The 16,395-nt window shown below is 45.8% G+C and overlaps 1 protein-coding gene and 1 pseudogene across 1 annotated transcript; both read left to right on the forward strand.

The window, feature by feature from the left end:
* The first annotated feature begins 204 nt into the window (after nt 1-204).
* On the forward strand, nt 205-3,605 carry Nfkbia (NFKB inhibitor alpha). Its single transcript, XM_090345160.1, has 6 exons — nt 205-477; nt 1,002-1,110; nt 1,399-1,609; nt 1,872-1,960; nt 2,090-2,350; nt 2,887-3,605. Exons 1-6 carry the CDS (start codon nt 251-253, stop codon nt 2,932-2,934), a joined length of 945 nt encoding a protein of 314 aa, XP_090201286.1. The 5' UTR covers nt 205-250; the 3' UTR covers nt 2,935-3,605.
* Nucleotides 3,606-9,948: 6,343 nt separating this feature from the next.
* LOC150055195 (non-histone chromosomal protein HMG-17 pseudogene) lies at nt 9,949-11,976 on the forward strand (annotated as a pseudogene).
* Nucleotides 11,977-16,395: the final 4,419 nt, after the last annotated feature.

Below are 16,395 nucleotides of genomic sequence, written 5' to 3' on the forward strand. Positions count from 1 at the left end.
AGAAATCCCCTGCCAGCGTTTATAGCGCGCCGCGGCGGCGCTGCCGAGCCCACAACAGCCCCGCCGACGTCTCGCCTGCCAGTGCCAGGGCGAGCAGCCGCCGCGAGCAAGCAGCCAGCGCAGCCAGCGCAGCCAGCGCAGCCGGAGGAGCCGGAGCCGGGGCCGGGGCCGGAGCCGCCGCCACCGCCGAGCGAGCGAGCGCACCGCGCACCACGCACCGCGCACCGCGCCGGGACAGCCGCTGCGCGCCATGTTTCAAGCAGCCGAGCACGCCCCGGAGTGGGCCGCGGAGGGCCTCCGGGATGGGATGAAGAAGGAGCGGCTGCTGGACGACCGCCACGACAGCGGCCTGGACTCCATGAAGGACGAGGACTACGAGCAGATGGTGAAGGAGCTGCGCGAGATCCGCCTGGAGCCGCAGGAGCCGCTGCTCGGCGCCGAGCCCTGGAAGCAACAGCTCACCGAGGACGGAGACTCGTAAGTGTCGGGGAGCCCCGGGCGGCGGAGATCGGGGGAGGGGGGTGCCGGCCGGACCGCGTCGTCCCCCACTCTGGGGGCCGTGCACAGCCGTGGAGCCTGCGGAGGACCCTGCAGGGCTGCACGGGGCTGGGACCGGGGCGCTCGCGGTGGCCCGCGCCCTTCCCCCTCCTCCCCTCCGCCTCTTCCTCCCTCCCTCCCAGCCCCCTCCGCCGGGCGCCGAGGCCGGGGGCGGGGGTTTCTGGAGGGCTGGCGGGAGGGCGCCGCGCTGCCGGCCCGGAGGGGAAGTGCAGGGCGTTCCGGGAGGGCGGGGCGGCCGGGCCGGCGCCCGCCGCCCAGGGGGTGGGGCCCGGAAAGTCCCTGGGCGCCTGCCAGGAACACTCAGCTCATAATAACCTCGCGGAAAACACCGAGGCCTTGGCCTCTAGAAACCCCGGCCTTGCGTAATCCCCCTCAGCCCCACGCCTCCCAGGCCCCACGCGGCGCACTCACCGCCCCGGGGGGTTTCCCTCTCTTCCCCGTAGGTTCCTGCACTTGGCCATCATCCACGAAGAGAAGTCATTGACCATGGAAGTGATTCGCCAAGTGAAGGGAGACCTGGCTTTCCTCAACTTCCAGAACAATCTCCAGCAGGTGGGCCCTCCCTGACCCTGATGAACGTGGCACAGAACGTAATCTATTAACTGGCATAGGGTCCTTAACTACCTTGGCCTTTTACACTCAAAATACTCCACTTCCAAAAAGAAAAAGAAGAGAAGGAAATTCCATCTGTTTACTGAAGTCTTTGTGACCCACCCGGGGTTTCCAATATTTGCTTGCCCCTCCCTCCATTTGTCAGCATCCACAACTGGGGTGCATCTGGGACTCAGATTGTGGGTTCCTTCCCTGGCTTATTCCTTTTGTTACCTCTTCCATTTGTAGACTCCACTCCACTTGGCTGTGATCACCAACCAGCCTGAAATTGCTGAGGCGCTTCTGGGAGCTGGCTGTGATCCTGAGCTGCGAGACTTTCGAGGAAATACCCCTCTTCACCTTGCCTGTGAGCAGGGTTGCCTGGCCAGTGTGGGAGTCCTTACGCAGGCCTGCGGCACACAGCATCTTCACTCCATTCTGCAGGCCACCAACTACAACGGTAAGTCAGCGTGCATCATCTAAGGCAGGTGATGGGAGGAGAGAGGAGTGCTCATTTAAGAGTCCAGACAAGACCTAAAACTCCCAGCATGTGAAAGGTTGAGAAGATATCTTTAAACAGTGCCTGTTGGAGGCAGTTATCAAGTTCTGAAAATTCAGAAGACATGACTGTCCCAGAAAAGAGAAAGAGAAAGGCTATGCTTATGGTGTGGGTGTGAGGCTGACAAACAAGTGCTTATATTTGGTATCATTGCTTCTTCCAGGCCACACATGTCTGCATTTAGCCTCAATCCATGGCTACCTGGGCATCGTGGAACATCTGGTGTCCTTGGGTGCTGATGTGAATGCTCAGGTGAGTATTCCATGTCTCAAGATGGAGTGAATCAGGCTCCTGAGCCTTCTCAGAACCACTTGGCTGGTTCTTGTTGCGAGGAGAAATCTCCAGCTGCTGCTATACACATCTCATTGCTTTTGCTTCCAGGAGCCCTGTAACGGCCGGACAGCGCTCCACCTTGCAGTGGACCTGCAGAATCCAGATCTGGTGTCACTGTTGCTGAAGTGTGGGGCTGATGTCAACAGAGTTACTTATCAAGGCTACTCCCCGTACCAGCTCACCTGGGGCCGGCCAAGCACACAGATACAGCAGCAGCTGGGTCAGCTGACCCTGGAAAACCTCCAGATGCTGCCAGAGAGTGAGGATGAGGAGAGCTATGACACCGAATCAGAGTTCACAGAGGACGAGGTGAGTCTCTATGACCATCTTCAACATTCTGCCAAGAAATGGGCCATTATCCCTTGGCCCTCCCAAGTCCCTAGAACTAAGTTACTCTATCACAGAGATCTGGACATAATGAATTTCTCAAGTTTCATCATGCTTAACCAGCATCCCAAGAGTATGTGTCTTCTGGTTTGGTTTTAATTGTTTTTTGGTCCTTGGGATTGAACCCAGGTCCCTTACACGTGCTGTCCATGTGCTCTACCTAGCTACCCACCCAGCAATAGGGAATGATAGAGAAGACAGAGAAGGATTGGAGTACTTTGTAAGCATATATGAAAAGATAGCAACAGAAGCTCCCTCTATGTAATTAATATAAGCATTTAAAAATATATATATAAAGCAAGCCTTATGGGGAAAATTGCAGCCTGTGGGATTCATTACATTTCGTTTTTGGAGAAAAGGAGTTCAAGAATACTTGGGTTATTTCCAATAGCAACCCTCCCATCATCCAGATGTCATTGGTGGAAGTTTAATGTGTCTTTTTTTCCTTTTGTTTTTAGCTGCCTTATGATGACTGTGTGTTTGGAGGCCAGCGTGTGACATTATGAAGAGAAAATGTAAAAACAAACAAAAACAAAACAAAAAAAAAAAGAACATGGACTTGTATATTTGTACAAAAAGAGAGTTTTATTTTTCTAAAAACAAAACAAAACAAAAAAAAAAATGTAAAGGGTTTCCTTATACACCTGCCTGGCCCAGCACTGCACTGCAACGAACCAGCCCTTGTTTCCCTATTTCTTTGTGTGAGGAAACAACAAAGATCATTGGAACCTGGAGAAAGCCTCTTTTGCTGGCAGTTCATAGCCAATTCAGGCAGAAAACTCAGAGACTCTAACCAACAAAAACCACAAGTGGAGGGAGGTGTTGTGGCAGGGCCAGCCTTGAGCAAAAAAAAACAAAACAAAACAAAAAAAAACAGAGCTCAAGGCCCTGAATTAAAAGCCCTGCCACTGGAGGGGAGGAAGCCTCTTTTGGGAGAAGAGTTGAACGTTACCCAGACAGAGTCTGATGAAAGGACCACATTTTATTTATTTTGCTTTTTATTGAAGCTACTTTAGATGTAGTAGCTGACTCAGTGTGGTGGTTGGTAGTGTGTGGTTCAGTCACTACCTACAAAGGTTTGTGTTACCCTCTTGTAAATTATGTAGATAGTGTATTTTGTTGGTAACTATTTTGGTACTTCTAACATGTGTATTTATTAAACAGATTTTTACAAACAGAGTTATCATGATCATTGCCTTTGGGCTGCCCTGGGACTCTGTCCTGAGTACTCACTCCCCACATGAAGACAAGCTGAGAACTGTGGGGAGCAGGCAGCCACAGAACTCAGCAGCTTCTCCACTCTGCAGGCAGCCCTGGGCCCCTGCAGGAGGGAGGTTTGGCTTGCAGTGAAGCTGCTTGACCTGTGGCTGGGAGGTTCTCCATTATTATCTTCCTTCGTGTTTATTTGGACTGTGAGCATCTTCTTTTCACTTTAGGAAGTTCTTTTGGACAGGCAGAGGAAGCTTAGTTTGTGTTTATAAGACTAAGAAAGATCTTGCAGGGGTTCGGAAGTGGCTCTGTGCCCACCTCTGTTCACACATGCAAGTCTGTGGGACTTGATTTTCTCATTTACCTACTGAGCTGTATGTGAACACTGCACAAGACAGTCCATGTAAAGCACATTGCAGAGGGACAGGCATACAGTGCTAAAGGAAAATAGAAGCTATTACACAATATCCTGTATTTCACAGTGAAAGAAACTAAGAGAACAGCCTGTTGAGCCCACTTGATGGGAGAGGGAGATGGCTAGTTTATCTAACATCTTGATTTCAGGCTGTTATTACTGATACTCTGAATCTACCTGTTTCATTACTGGCTATAGTAAAGACTTAAAGTATCTTTAGGAGCTCAGAGTACTGATTGTGCTGAATGATTTACAGAAGCAGATTTCACAAGAAATCAGTAACTTGTGAAAGTCCATTTTAAATGCTTTGTAATTGTTTCCTCCTAACAGAACTCTTGCCTCAGTAAAACACGAGGCGTGAGATTATGTGACATGCATTTATTTTATAGAATGTAGCATGGTATATAAATTGCTTTAGATCATGACAGAAAATACTGTTATCACCCCATAATACTTTTTTTTTTTTTTTTTTTTGGCCAGTCCTGGGCTTTTGCTCAGGGCCTGAACACTGTCCTTGGACTTTCTCGAGGCTAGAGCTCTACTACCTGAGCCTCAGCACCACTTGCAGCTTTTCTCTATGGATGTGGTACCAAGGAATTGAACCCGGGCCTTCGTGCATGCTAGGGAAGCACTCTACCACTAGAAGAACAAAGGTTGGAAGTTTGGGAATTCTTTCTTTCCTTCCTCTTCTTTCTATCTATCATGCCTTGATTGGGTTGCTGGAGCTTAGAACTGGATAACTTTTAGAATGAAAATTCTTATCTACAGAAACTCTTCAAATTTCTCAAGCCAGGAGCGTAGCCTAGAAGTAGAATGCTCCCCTAGCATGGACAAAGCCCTGGGTTCGACTCCTTGGTACCATATACAATGAAAAAAAGCCAGAAGTGGCACTGTGGCTCAAGAGGCAGAGCACTAGCCTTGAACAAAAAGTGTGCACATTCCAAGTTTAAGCACCCAGGACTGAGAAAAAAAAAAAAAAGAAAAAGAAACTCTTCTTCAAATTTCTAAGGAAAGAAAAATAGTTTTAAGAGGCGAAGTGCCAGTAAGTAGCTCATGCCTATGATCCTAGCTACTCAGTAGGCTGAGATCTGAGGATGGAGGTTCAGAGCCAGCCCAAAACATTCCATCTCCAGTCAACCAACAAAAAGCCAGGCTAGAAGTCCGATTCCAGTGGTAGAGCACCAGGTGAACGAGCAAATCAAATGATCACAAGATCCTGAGTTCAAGCCCCAGTACCATTAAAAAAGAAAAAAGTTTTAATAGCTCTGTAGACTATGAGCTTTCATGTACATACTTTGATTGATGTTCTGAATGCTAAGGTTCTGTCCAGACAGGTAGAAGTTTGAAAGTCTTGGGAAAGAGAGGCATGACAAAAGAAGGAAATAAAAAGTCATATCAGCAACTTCCTTCAATGTAGTTCCTAATTCCTTCTGCCTGCCTCATCCCACAATGATAAATTTCCTTCATGAGTCAGGTGGACCAAGCCTTTCCAGAAGGAAAGGTTTTTCTTTATAGAAAGGCCAGACCCCAGTCTGAACAATCCGAAGACCTTCCCAGCAGGCATGGGGTCGGAGATGAGTGCCACTCCTTTGTTACCTAAAGTGATTAAGTGGTCACTGCTAGAACTAAGTCATGACGTAGATTCTTCCTCTGCCAATTTTTCTGCCAGGTTTTAATAAAATAGTCCTAGGTATGGCTGCAGTTTCATTTAGGGGGTATGGAGGTGGGAAACAAATTCTGGAACTCTCACACAGTTGATAATGCATGCCCGTAATCTCAGTCCTGGAGAGGCTGAAACAAGGAAGACTACGGGTTCAAGGTCAACCAAGGCAACACAGTGAGACCCCATTTCAAAACAAAAAAGGAGGGCCTGGGAGTTTGGCCTAGTGGTAGAGTGCTTGCCTAGCATGCACAAAGACCCGGGTTCGATTCCTTAATACCACATACAGAGAAAAAAGCCAGAAGTGGTGCTGAGGCTCAAGGCTCAAGTGGTAGAGCTCTAGCCTTGAGAAAGCCAAGGACCGGGCTCAATCTCTGAGCTCAAGCCCAGGACTGGCCAAAAAAAAAAAAAGAAAAAAAAAAAAGAGTCTCAAAAGAAAAAAGGAGCTCAAGTGGTACCTGCCTACCAAGGCAAGGCTCTGAGCCCAACCTCCAATACTGTTCCCTCACCCACAAAAACAGAAGGAAAGAAATTTGCCAAAGGAACATTCTTAAACCTCTACTGCCCGGACAAGAATATCCCAGGTGGTCTCTACCTCTTAAGGGAGCTTTTGGAAACTGCAAATTGATAGTAGAGATTGTTTGAACTTGGAGTTTCATTTGCATTATTATTGTTCTGCAAACCAAAAAATGGGCAAGTCATGGCCTCTGTCAAAAAGCTCCTTAGGTGGAGAGAAAGCCAAACCATAGGCAGTATGGACAGCTGGAGCTCAGACTGCCTGCATTCAATGCAGTTACGTGAGGACAAGAATCAAGGACTTAACTGGGTGCTGGTAGCTCACACCTGTAATCCTAAATCAGGAGTCTGAGATCTGAGGATTATGGTTCAAAACCAGACTAGGTACCAAAGTCCACGAGGCTCTTATCTCCAATTAACCACCAAATAACCAGAAATGGTGCTGAGGCTCCAAGTGGTAGGGCACTAGCTTTGAAGTGAAGAGCTGGGACAGCGCCCAAGCCCAGAGTTCAAGTCCCATGACTGGGAAAGAAAAAAAAAAAAAAGAGGAAGTTGTGCTGTGGCTCAGGGCTGGAGTTCAAGTCCCATGACCCCCCCACACACAAAAGAATCAAGGTCTTTATCCCAATTACCTGTCTATCCTATTTATTCTATTACCTATTTAGTCTATCTATTGTAGATAGTATCTTCCAGTGCTGTCTATCCCCTCCCCCGAGCGACCACTGATACCTTTTTGTTAAATGCTAAGAAACACTATGGTGTTCTGAACACAACTTCCAGCCTGGGATTAAATCTATAGCAGGTTACACAATGCATTTGTTTACATCTGTGGGTGACTACAGATTCCAGAAAGAAGTGTGCCACCTATCAGAATTAATGACAAATGAGCCGATCACTGGTGGCTCACACTTGTACCCTTAGCTAATGAGTAGGCTGAGATCTGGAGATCATGGTTCAAAGCCAGTCCAGGAAGGAAAGACTGCAAGACTATTATCTCCAATTAGCCATTCTTAGTTCCAATTAACCACAAGAAAACCAGAAATGGAGCTGTGGCTCAAGTGATAGGGTGACAACTTTGGGTAAATAGCTAAGGGACAGTGCTGAGTACCAAAATCAAGACCTAATAACAACACACATACACTCATAGCATTTAACAGACTCAACTTGCTATTGAACTGTGTGAAGACCTTATTGAACTGAAAGTTCTCTCTTTTTTTTTTTTTTTTGGCCAGACCTAGGGACTGAACTCAGGGCCTGAGCACTGTCCTTGGGCTTTCCTCAAGGTTAGTACCAGTTCTGGCTTTTCTATATATGTGGCACCGGGAACCCGAGTCTTCGTACATGTTAGGCAAGCACTCACTCTACCATTAGGCCAAACTCCTGGCCTGCAAGTTCTCATTCTATAACAGAGACTTCATTCCTGACTCCACTGGGATCTCTCTTTTTTCTTTGGTGTATGGTGTGTGTGTGTGTGTGTGTGTGTGTGTGTGTGTGTGTGTGTGCATGCACGCATGTGCGCGTACTGACTTAACTTGAACTCAATACATAGGCACTGTCCCTGAGCTTTTTTGCTCAAACCTAGCCCTCTATCACTTGAGTCACAGCTCCACTTTCAGCATTTTTTTGTGTGTGATCAACCGAAGATAAGAGTTTCTTGGCTCAGATCTCAGCCTCTTGAGTAGGCAAGATTTCAGGCCTGAGACACCAGCCCCTAGCTTTGGGGTCTATCTGCTCTGAGCAGTTTTCTCAGTAGCCATTCTACAGCTCTCTACCTTGGAATTCTAAAAGAACAGACCTGATGGATAACATCTATGACAAGAATCCTCCATCACTGCCCACAAACAATAGGGAACAATAGGGAACTTCTTATCATAACTAGTTCCTGTGATGAATCTTGAGAGGACAGTCAAGCTCACCACACCTCTAATCACCAGACCACACCTATTGTAGAGATTGTTTAGTAATTATGATTCTTATCCTCATCCCAAATCTTCCTCTAAGAACTAAAGGTTCTGGCTTACACTTATAATCCTAGAAGGATTATAATCTCAGGAGGCTGAGATCTGAGGAACTCAGTTCAAAGCCAGCCCAGTCTTTGAGACTCTTATCTCCTTTTAACCACCAAAAGCCACAAGTGGAGCTGTTGCTCAAGTGTAGAACACTAGCCTTGAGTGAAAAACCAAGAGAGAGTACAAATCCCTGAGTTCAAGTTCTAATGTGACAATAAACAAACAAACCTAAAATAAACAAACCAAAGATGGGCTGAAGCTTTCCTTTTTGCCATTGTATACTCCTGTTATGAAATAAATATCATTTCCCAGTCCATGAGACTCTTATCACTAATAAATTACAAAAACAAAAAACAGGCGAAGAGCTACAGCCCAAATGCTAGAGTACTAGCCTTAAGCAAAAAAGCTTAGGGGCAGCACCCAGGCTCTGAGGACTGGCATTAAAAAAGAAAAAAAAAAAAGATATGTCTGTATTTTTGTATAGAGAACTGTGCGTGAAGGACCAGCCTTGATCAGACCTAGGAACTAGAAGTGGAGTTACTTCTCTCCCTGTGACAAAGTTCAGGCTGGCTTTATTAAAATAGGCCTTCAGGATACAATAAAAAGACACTTGCACATCTGTTCATTGCTGGACTATTCACAGTAGCCAAGGGGTAGAAATAGCCTAGATACCCTACAATAGATAAGTGGATCCAAAAAGTATGGTATCTATACACAATGGAATTTTACACAGTCATTGGAAAGAATAGTATTATGTCATTTGTAGGGAAATGGATGGGCCTAGAACAAATCATGTTAAGTGAGGTAAGCCAAGCTCAGAGAGACAAATGGTGTATGTTTTCTCTCAGAAGCCTAAGCTGGATCTAAAATACACTAGGTCATAATAAATTATACAGGTCTCACATGCACACGGTGAGACCAAAGGAGGATATTCTTAGGAGAGGATCACAAAGGCACAATGCCTATGTGCAACTGATCATACAAAATATTTATTGAAACAAACACCAGGAAATGGAAACAAAGAGGTTTTTTGTTGTTTGTTTTGTTTTTGTTTTCTTTTGTCCTGTTTATGTCTTGGGGAGAGTGTGTGGGGGAAGAATAACTTCTAGCTGGGCACTGATAACTCACAACTATACCTAACTATTCAGGAAGCCTAGATCTCAAGATCAAAATTCAAAGCTAGCCCAGGCAGGAAAGTCTGTGAGACTCTCATCTCCAATTAACCACCAAAAAGCCAGAAGTGGAGCTATGGTTCAAGTGGTAGAATGTTACCCTTGAAATAAAAAGCCAAGTCCTTAAGTTTATGTCCCAGTACCAACACAAAATAAATAAATAAATAAGCAAACAAACAAACAAATAAATAAACTAACTTTCTGAGCCAGACCTGGTATAGCATGAGGCAAGAGGATCAGCCTGGGCCATACAGCAAGACACTTTCTTGGAAAGAAAACACCACCAACAAAATCAACTTCCTCTTAAGCATTTCACTTATATTTTAAACATATTGAATATAGCATATAAGAAAAGGTACTTAAAGGTAAGTTTTTAAAGACTTTTAAATTGTCATATTTGTATTCTGTCTTTGATCTTAGAAGCACAAGATAAACTGACCAAATGTGTGAGATTTACAGATGTAGTCCTAAATACTAATCCTCTCCCCTGAAATCCATACTACTAAACTTCATAAGGTGCTAAATAAGGGAAGTGAGGCATGCCTCGCCTTCCAGGAGCTTCCAGGGTGCATCTGTTTGTTTCTGACTACGGTTCGGGGCTACCTGAAATGACCACATTGAACATTTTGGTCAGACTTTATAAATTTCACAGTATTTGAATATTCATCTCTAGGGATGCCAAAACAATAAGGCAAATGCAACTTTTTAAATATCAGAGGCTGAACTTTCTTCAGTACTGATGGAATTGTCAGCCTGTTTCTCTCTGTGTATGTGTCACATGCATATACCGGTACGGGGTCTTGAATGCAGGGCCCCACAATCTCCATTGGCTTTTTCACTGAAGGGTAGTGCGTTACCACTTAAGCCACACCACCACTTCTGAATTTTTGCTGGTTAACTAGACATAGTCTCACAGACTAGTTTTGAAACACAATTTTCAGCACCAGGCACCGATGGCTCACGCCTATAATCCCAGCTATTCAGGAGGCTGAGATCTGAGGATCGTGGTTCAAAACCAGCCCAGGTATGAAAGTCCCTGAGACTCATCTCCACTTAACCACCAGAAAACCAGAAGTGACACTGTGGCTCGAGGGGTAGAGCACTATCCTTGAGTTGAAGAGCTCAGGAACAGAGCCCCAGGCCTGGAGTTCAAGCCTCAAGACTGGCAAAAAAAAAAAAAAAAAAAAGAAAGTTGTTCTCAGAAACATGAATCCACAGGGCCAGGAGTTTGGCTTAGTGGTAGAGTGCTTGCTTGCCTAGCATGCACAAAGACACAGGTTTGATTCCTTGGTACCACATGGAAAAAGCCGGAAGTGGTAGAGCTCTAGCCTTGAGAAAGCCCAAGGACAGTGCCCAGGCCCTGAGTTCAGGCCCCAGGACTGGCAAAAGAAGAAAGAAGAAGAAAGAAGAAAGAAGAAGAAAGAAGAAAGAAGAAGAAGAAGAAGAAGAAGAAGAAGAAGAAGAAGAAGAAGAAGAAGAAGAAGAAGAAGAAGAGAAGAAGAAAGAGAGCGAAATCTGAATCCACAATGGAGCATGCCCCATTCCAGTGAGGAAAAAGCATAACTAGGTGATATAAGACATGGTTTTTGTCCCAGGCAACCACTTGCTGGGTGCTGGTGGCTCACTTCCGTAACCCTAGCTATTCAGGAGGTTGAGATTGGAGGGTCTCAGTTTGAAGCCAGTGTAGGCAGAAAAGTCCTCAAGGTTCCATGTGCAGTTGACCAACAAAAACTGGGCTGGAGTATGGCTCCAGTGGTAGAGTGTTGGAATGAGCAAGCAACCAAAGCAATAGCACAAGGTCTTAAGTTCAAGCCCATGAATAGGCAAAATAAACCAACTTACAGCCAGGTCACCAGTGCCTCATGTCTGTAATCCTACTACAAGTCTGAAACAGGGAGGTTTTCAGTTTTGAGGCTAGCTTAGGCATAAAGTTTGTCTCAATCTCTGTTAATAAAATGAGGGTGTGTTCAACAACAGGGAAGCATAAATAGAAAAATCACAATTGAGGCGAAAGTAGACTCTATTCAAAAAAAGAAAAAGAAAGCAAGCAAAAAGGACTGTAGTCATGGGTCAAATGGGAGACTGTCTGACTAACAAGCATAAGACCCTGAGTTCAAACCCCAGTACTACAAATAAGCAAACAAATTATCTTGGCAAAGCAAGACACTACAAAGGACATAAAACTTAGCCAGGGACAGTCTGAAGAATAGGCTAGAATGACCCCCCTTCCCCAAAACACCAAAGCTGCATGGCACTGCATCCTCACCCAACACCTCTGTCCCATCCCCTGCCACCATACCCAAGAGAAAGGCTGAAGGTGATGCTAAAGAAGAGAAAGCAAGGGGGAAGGTCGTGCCACAGAGAAGATCCACCAGCTTGTCTGCTAAACCCAATCCTCAAAGCCAGAGCCCAAGTCTAAAAAAAGGCCCTGCAAAGAAGAGAGAGAAGGTAGCAAAGGGAAGAAGGAGAAAGCTGATGCTGGCAAGGCCGGGAATAACCCGGCAGACAATGGCGATGCTAAAACAGACCGGGCACAGAAAGCTTAAGGTGCTGGGGATGCCAAGTGAAGTGTGTGCATTTTTGACCACTGTGTACGTCTGATAACTGCAGTTTGAAATACTTCTTATCAAGTTTCATAACAATGTGGAAGTTTGTCTTACTTTTTTTTTTAAGCTATGTTGACAGCACACAGAATCCTTGTTGGAGAATGGAGCGCCAGCCACTAGTAGAATGTCCCCAAAGCTGGACAAATATGGGGAGAACATCTTTCTCTGCTAGGTTTTTCATTGTTTGTTTGCGAGTCCTGGTGCTTGAACTCAGGGTTTGGGCACTGGCCTTGGACACTTTTTGCTCAAGGTCAGCGCTCTGCCACATCTGGCATTTTCTATGTATGTGGTACTGAGGAACTGAACCCAGGTTTTCGTGCATGCTAGGCAAGCACTCTACCACTAGGCCAAACTCCCAGCCCCTTCTTGCTAGTTTTCTTTTTGTCAGTTGAAGGGCTTGAACTCTGGGCCTGGGCATTGTCCCTGAGCTCTTCAGCTCAAAGCTACCACCCTACCCCTTGAGCCACAACACCACTTCCCATTTTCTAGTGGTTAATTAGTGATACAAGTCTCATAGACTTTAGTACCTGGCTGGTTCTGAACCACAATCCTCAGACCTCAGCCTCCTGAGTAGCTAGGATTACAGGTGTGAGCCACTGCACCAGCTCCCTGCTAGTTTTGAGAGGCTTCTTGTTGGCTCCCAGGAGGAGGAATTCCCTCATGCTGACAAAAGCTACCCTGGCACAAGCTACCCTGGCACAAGCACCCTGTGATGTAGGAAAGCTCAAAATAACTTTTGTCTTCCTCCTTCTCCATCATCAGCATAGACTTAACTCCCTTAAAACCAGAGGCCAGTTGGGACACCCTGCCTCCACCCCAACTGTACCCCCACCACCAATTGGTTTTTCCAATGTGCCAGGCAATTTGGACTTCACAGTGACAGCACAGTAGAGATGGTGCTTCTTGAAAGAGCAGTGGTTTCCTCTTCTAAATCATGAATTTTTCAGATTGATAATTCTGCCATTTTCATTTCCTGAAAGTCAGGGTTGGCTAAGTGAAAAGTTTTTAAACATCATGTTTAATTTGAAATGGCAACCCTTGCTCTAAACTTCCCCTGTGCAAGCTTCAAAGGAAGACGTCATTGGGTTTTATAGTGGCTTTCTGATTTTGATAGTTCATCTAAGAAGGGAGGTTTGAAAGTTGGTATATACTGTTAAGAAAGAAAAAGGGGACAGGGAGTTTGGCCTCGTGGTAGAATGCTTGCCTAGCATACATGAAGACCCCGGTTCAATTCGTTGGTACCATATACATAGAAAAAAGCCAGAAGTGGTGCTGAGGCTCAAGTGGTAGAGCTCTAGCCTTGAGAAAGTCCAAGGACAGTGCTCAGGCCCTGAGCTCAAGCCCAGGACTGGCAAAAGAAAGAAAGAAAGAGGGGGGGGGGAGAAAGAAAGAAAGAAAAAAAAAGAGCTCCTCCCCATGTTCTGCCAGGATTGTTCATGAAGAGTGCCTTTAGTAAAGCTGATTACAGTTTGGCTTGGGGGAAAAACAAATACAACTTAGCCAGGCAAGCTGGCTCACTCTATAATCCCAACACTCAGAAAGCAGAAAGAGTTCAGATTGTGACTTTGAGGTCAGCCTTGATGCATAGCAAGACTCTGTCTCAAAACAGACCAAACAGAACATTATATTCTATTTCTATTCTCTCGGTTTCAGGACTGCAGTTCATGTGCATGCACTTGTATATAGATAGTAAAGGAGGAAAACGAAAAACAAATAAAAGTTCCTAGTTTTTACTAGGAACTTGCTGTTCATGTTGTGCTGGAAGGTTTGGCTGTGATCTTGAGTCCTAGCCAACGCTGCAGTGAGCATTGGCCAATTCTACTTCCTGAGGTGGATTCAGGGTCAGATTTCCTGGTGTTCCAGAACACTCTGGCCACTGCCTCAGGCACAATCACGTATTCTCAGGCCCCTGTCCCAGACCCAACCATTCCCTAAAAAGTGAGTGCTGCTGCTGACAAGCTAGAAACTTTGGGACAGGAGCCAGGGGCTTCCTAAGCATTGAGCTTGGGAGTCAGGACCTTTGTGTGTGTGTGTGTGTGTGTGTGTGTGTGTGTGTGTGTGTGTGTGTGTGTGTTGTGTCTGTCTGTCTGTCTGTCTGTCTGTCTGTCTGTCTGTCTGTCTGTCGTGGGGCTTGAACTCTGGGCCTGGGAGCTGTCCCCAAGCCTCTTTGTGTTCAAGGCTAGTGCTCTACCACTTGAGTCACTTCCAGCTTTTTCTGAGTGGTTTACTGGAGATAAGAGTCTCATGGACTTTCCTGCCCTGGCTGACTTCAAATCCCTATACTTAGAACTCAGTAGAGATTTGCAATAGAGCAAAACCTAGATACATAGGCCATACAGTATGATGCTAAATGAAAGGACCTCTAGGATATAGAAACATAAGCCATATAATGAATGATTATTGTCCTTAATGTACTATGTTATCTCTCATCTCTTTTGCTGTCCCTTGGGTATCTCATATTGTTACAGTATCTCACTTTGTTATCTGATATATTGGATATATTTGTATTTGGTTATTTGAAATTGGATAGGGAAGGAGGGAAAACAAGATGAGGGGTGGAGGTGGGGGGGAGGGAAATGGGGACCAAGAAATGAGAAAGGGTATCAATATATGTGAAGTAATGCACCTTCTATCTGGTGAATATAATGTAACCCTTCTATTAATTACAATAAAAATATATGAAAAAAATCCTAATCCATGATTATGGAAAGGATGAATTCAATGTTAAAAAAAAAAGAACTCAGCCTCCTAAGCAACTTGTATCATAAGCATGAGCCACCTACTCTCAGCAAGTCCTACACCTTGACCTACCTTCCAGCCCATTGTTTTAAAATCCTTTGAGAAATCCAGCTCTCTGGAGAGGATTCCCAGATCTACCCTTCAGCATCCAGAGACAGGAGTGGAGCTAGTCTGCATACACTCACTGGCTACTGGGCAGGCTTCTCATTGACCACCCTTCTGGAACTGCTGGGAGCACTTCTTGTGAATGACAAAGATAACAATCCTGGGTCTTGGAAACATGGATGGGTCCACCGTGCATTTACTCCAGGGAAGGCAGTATAGCACAGGGGTTAATAGTAACCTCCTGACCTCAAGCCCTGCCAACCCCGTTGTGTGCAGCTCTTGGCTTGGTTGTGCCTCAGTGTACTTATCTTCAGATGGAAAAACAATTGTGGTAGTCTTATCTGTCACTGAAAGAACTAATTCAAATGCTTGTGCCACAGCATGTGTGAGGCCCTGAGTTTCTCCCAGCATCACCTCGACTCTTTTTGCAAAAAGACCTGCTGAATAATACCACCGTGAACATTTGCCATAAGGTTATAATGTTAGCTGTAGGAGGTGAAAACATGAAGTGTTTATTTTAATCTATTTCTTCTGTCTGGTACAAGGGCTTGAACTCAGGGCCTTGTAATCTCACTCAGTTTGCTTGCTTGACTGATGCTCTACTGCTCGAGCCATGCCTCCAGCTAAGCTTTTTACTGGTTATTTTGGAGATTAGAATCTTGCAGTTTTCTGCCCAGGCTGCCCTCAAACTGTAGTCCTTCATGTCTGCACAAACTAGCTTAGAACTAAGATCCACTGGATCTTAGCCTCCTGACTAACAGATCATGGACATGATCAACCAACAGTCACTGGCTTTATAAAACAATCCCAGATACCCCTGCAATGCAGCACTAGCACCCTTCCTTCCCTACCTGGGCTGCAGAATACCTGGTTCCGGCCCACAGGTACACCTCAATATGGTCTTTGCTCACAAGTCCTTGGGTTTCTGTGGCTTCTGTATCCTCACCTTTAACACTCAGTCCCCAGGGTGGGCCTGGGGAAAACTCACTTAGGAATCGGTATATTGCACAAGAAGGAGCACTGCCATTTCAGGAAAATGTGGATGGATACAATGAACACTCACATCCAGAGTCTACTTTGGAAGATCCTGAGAGGCAGGAGTTCAGGAAGGGAAACAATTGCTTCCAGAGGGTTATCAGGGAGGGCTTCCGGAGGAAGGCAGCATTTGTTTCATAATATTCCAGAGGTCATGATTCCCCAGCTTCTGAACAACACACGGTTTAAGTCTATAGGCCCTGAGGCTCCCAGGCCTTTGGTTAGAAAAGCTGCTTAGAAACAGTTCACAGGAGTGGAGTTAGACCAGAGGTTGCCACACTACCTCAAGGGCAAGTTCTAGCTCTTGGTGACTTCGTTGGCAATCTCCAACCTTCCCTCCAAATGGCAAAGTCCAACCACAGTCACTGTGCGTGCCAGGCCTTCCCCGGGTGTGTGTGCACACCTGGAGAAGAGGCCGGGCCAGGATTCTCCTGACTCCCTTTGCGCTAACAGGATGCGCTCTGGACCTGGAATGACCAGCCGGAGAGCATTTTCCGTTTC

Source organism: Megascapheus bottae, chromosome 14 (genome assembly GCF_031878675.1).
Source record: "Megascapheus bottae isolate mThoBot1 chromosome 14, mThoBot2.hap1, whole genome shotgun sequence".
NCBI classification, from domain to species: domain Eukaryota; kingdom Metazoa; phylum Chordata; class Mammalia; order Rodentia; family Geomyidae; genus Megascapheus; species Megascapheus bottae.

What these genes read in the sequence shown, in the direction of transcription:
- Nfkbia (XM_090345160.1), top strand. Translation starts at nt 251, where the DNA reads ATGTTTCAAGCAGCCGAGCACGCCCCGGAGTGGGCCGCGGAGGGCCTC. An exon ending in TCCAGAACAATCTCCAGCAG is followed by an intron (nt 1,111 to 1,398) that starts GTGGGCCCTCCC and finishes TTCCATTTGTAG; the next exon opens with ACTCCACTCCACTTGGCTGT. An exon ending in GCAGGCCACCAACTACAACG is followed by an intron (nt 1,610 to 1,871) that starts GTAAGTCAGCGT and finishes TGCTTCTTCCAG; the next exon opens with GCCACACATGTCTGCATTTA.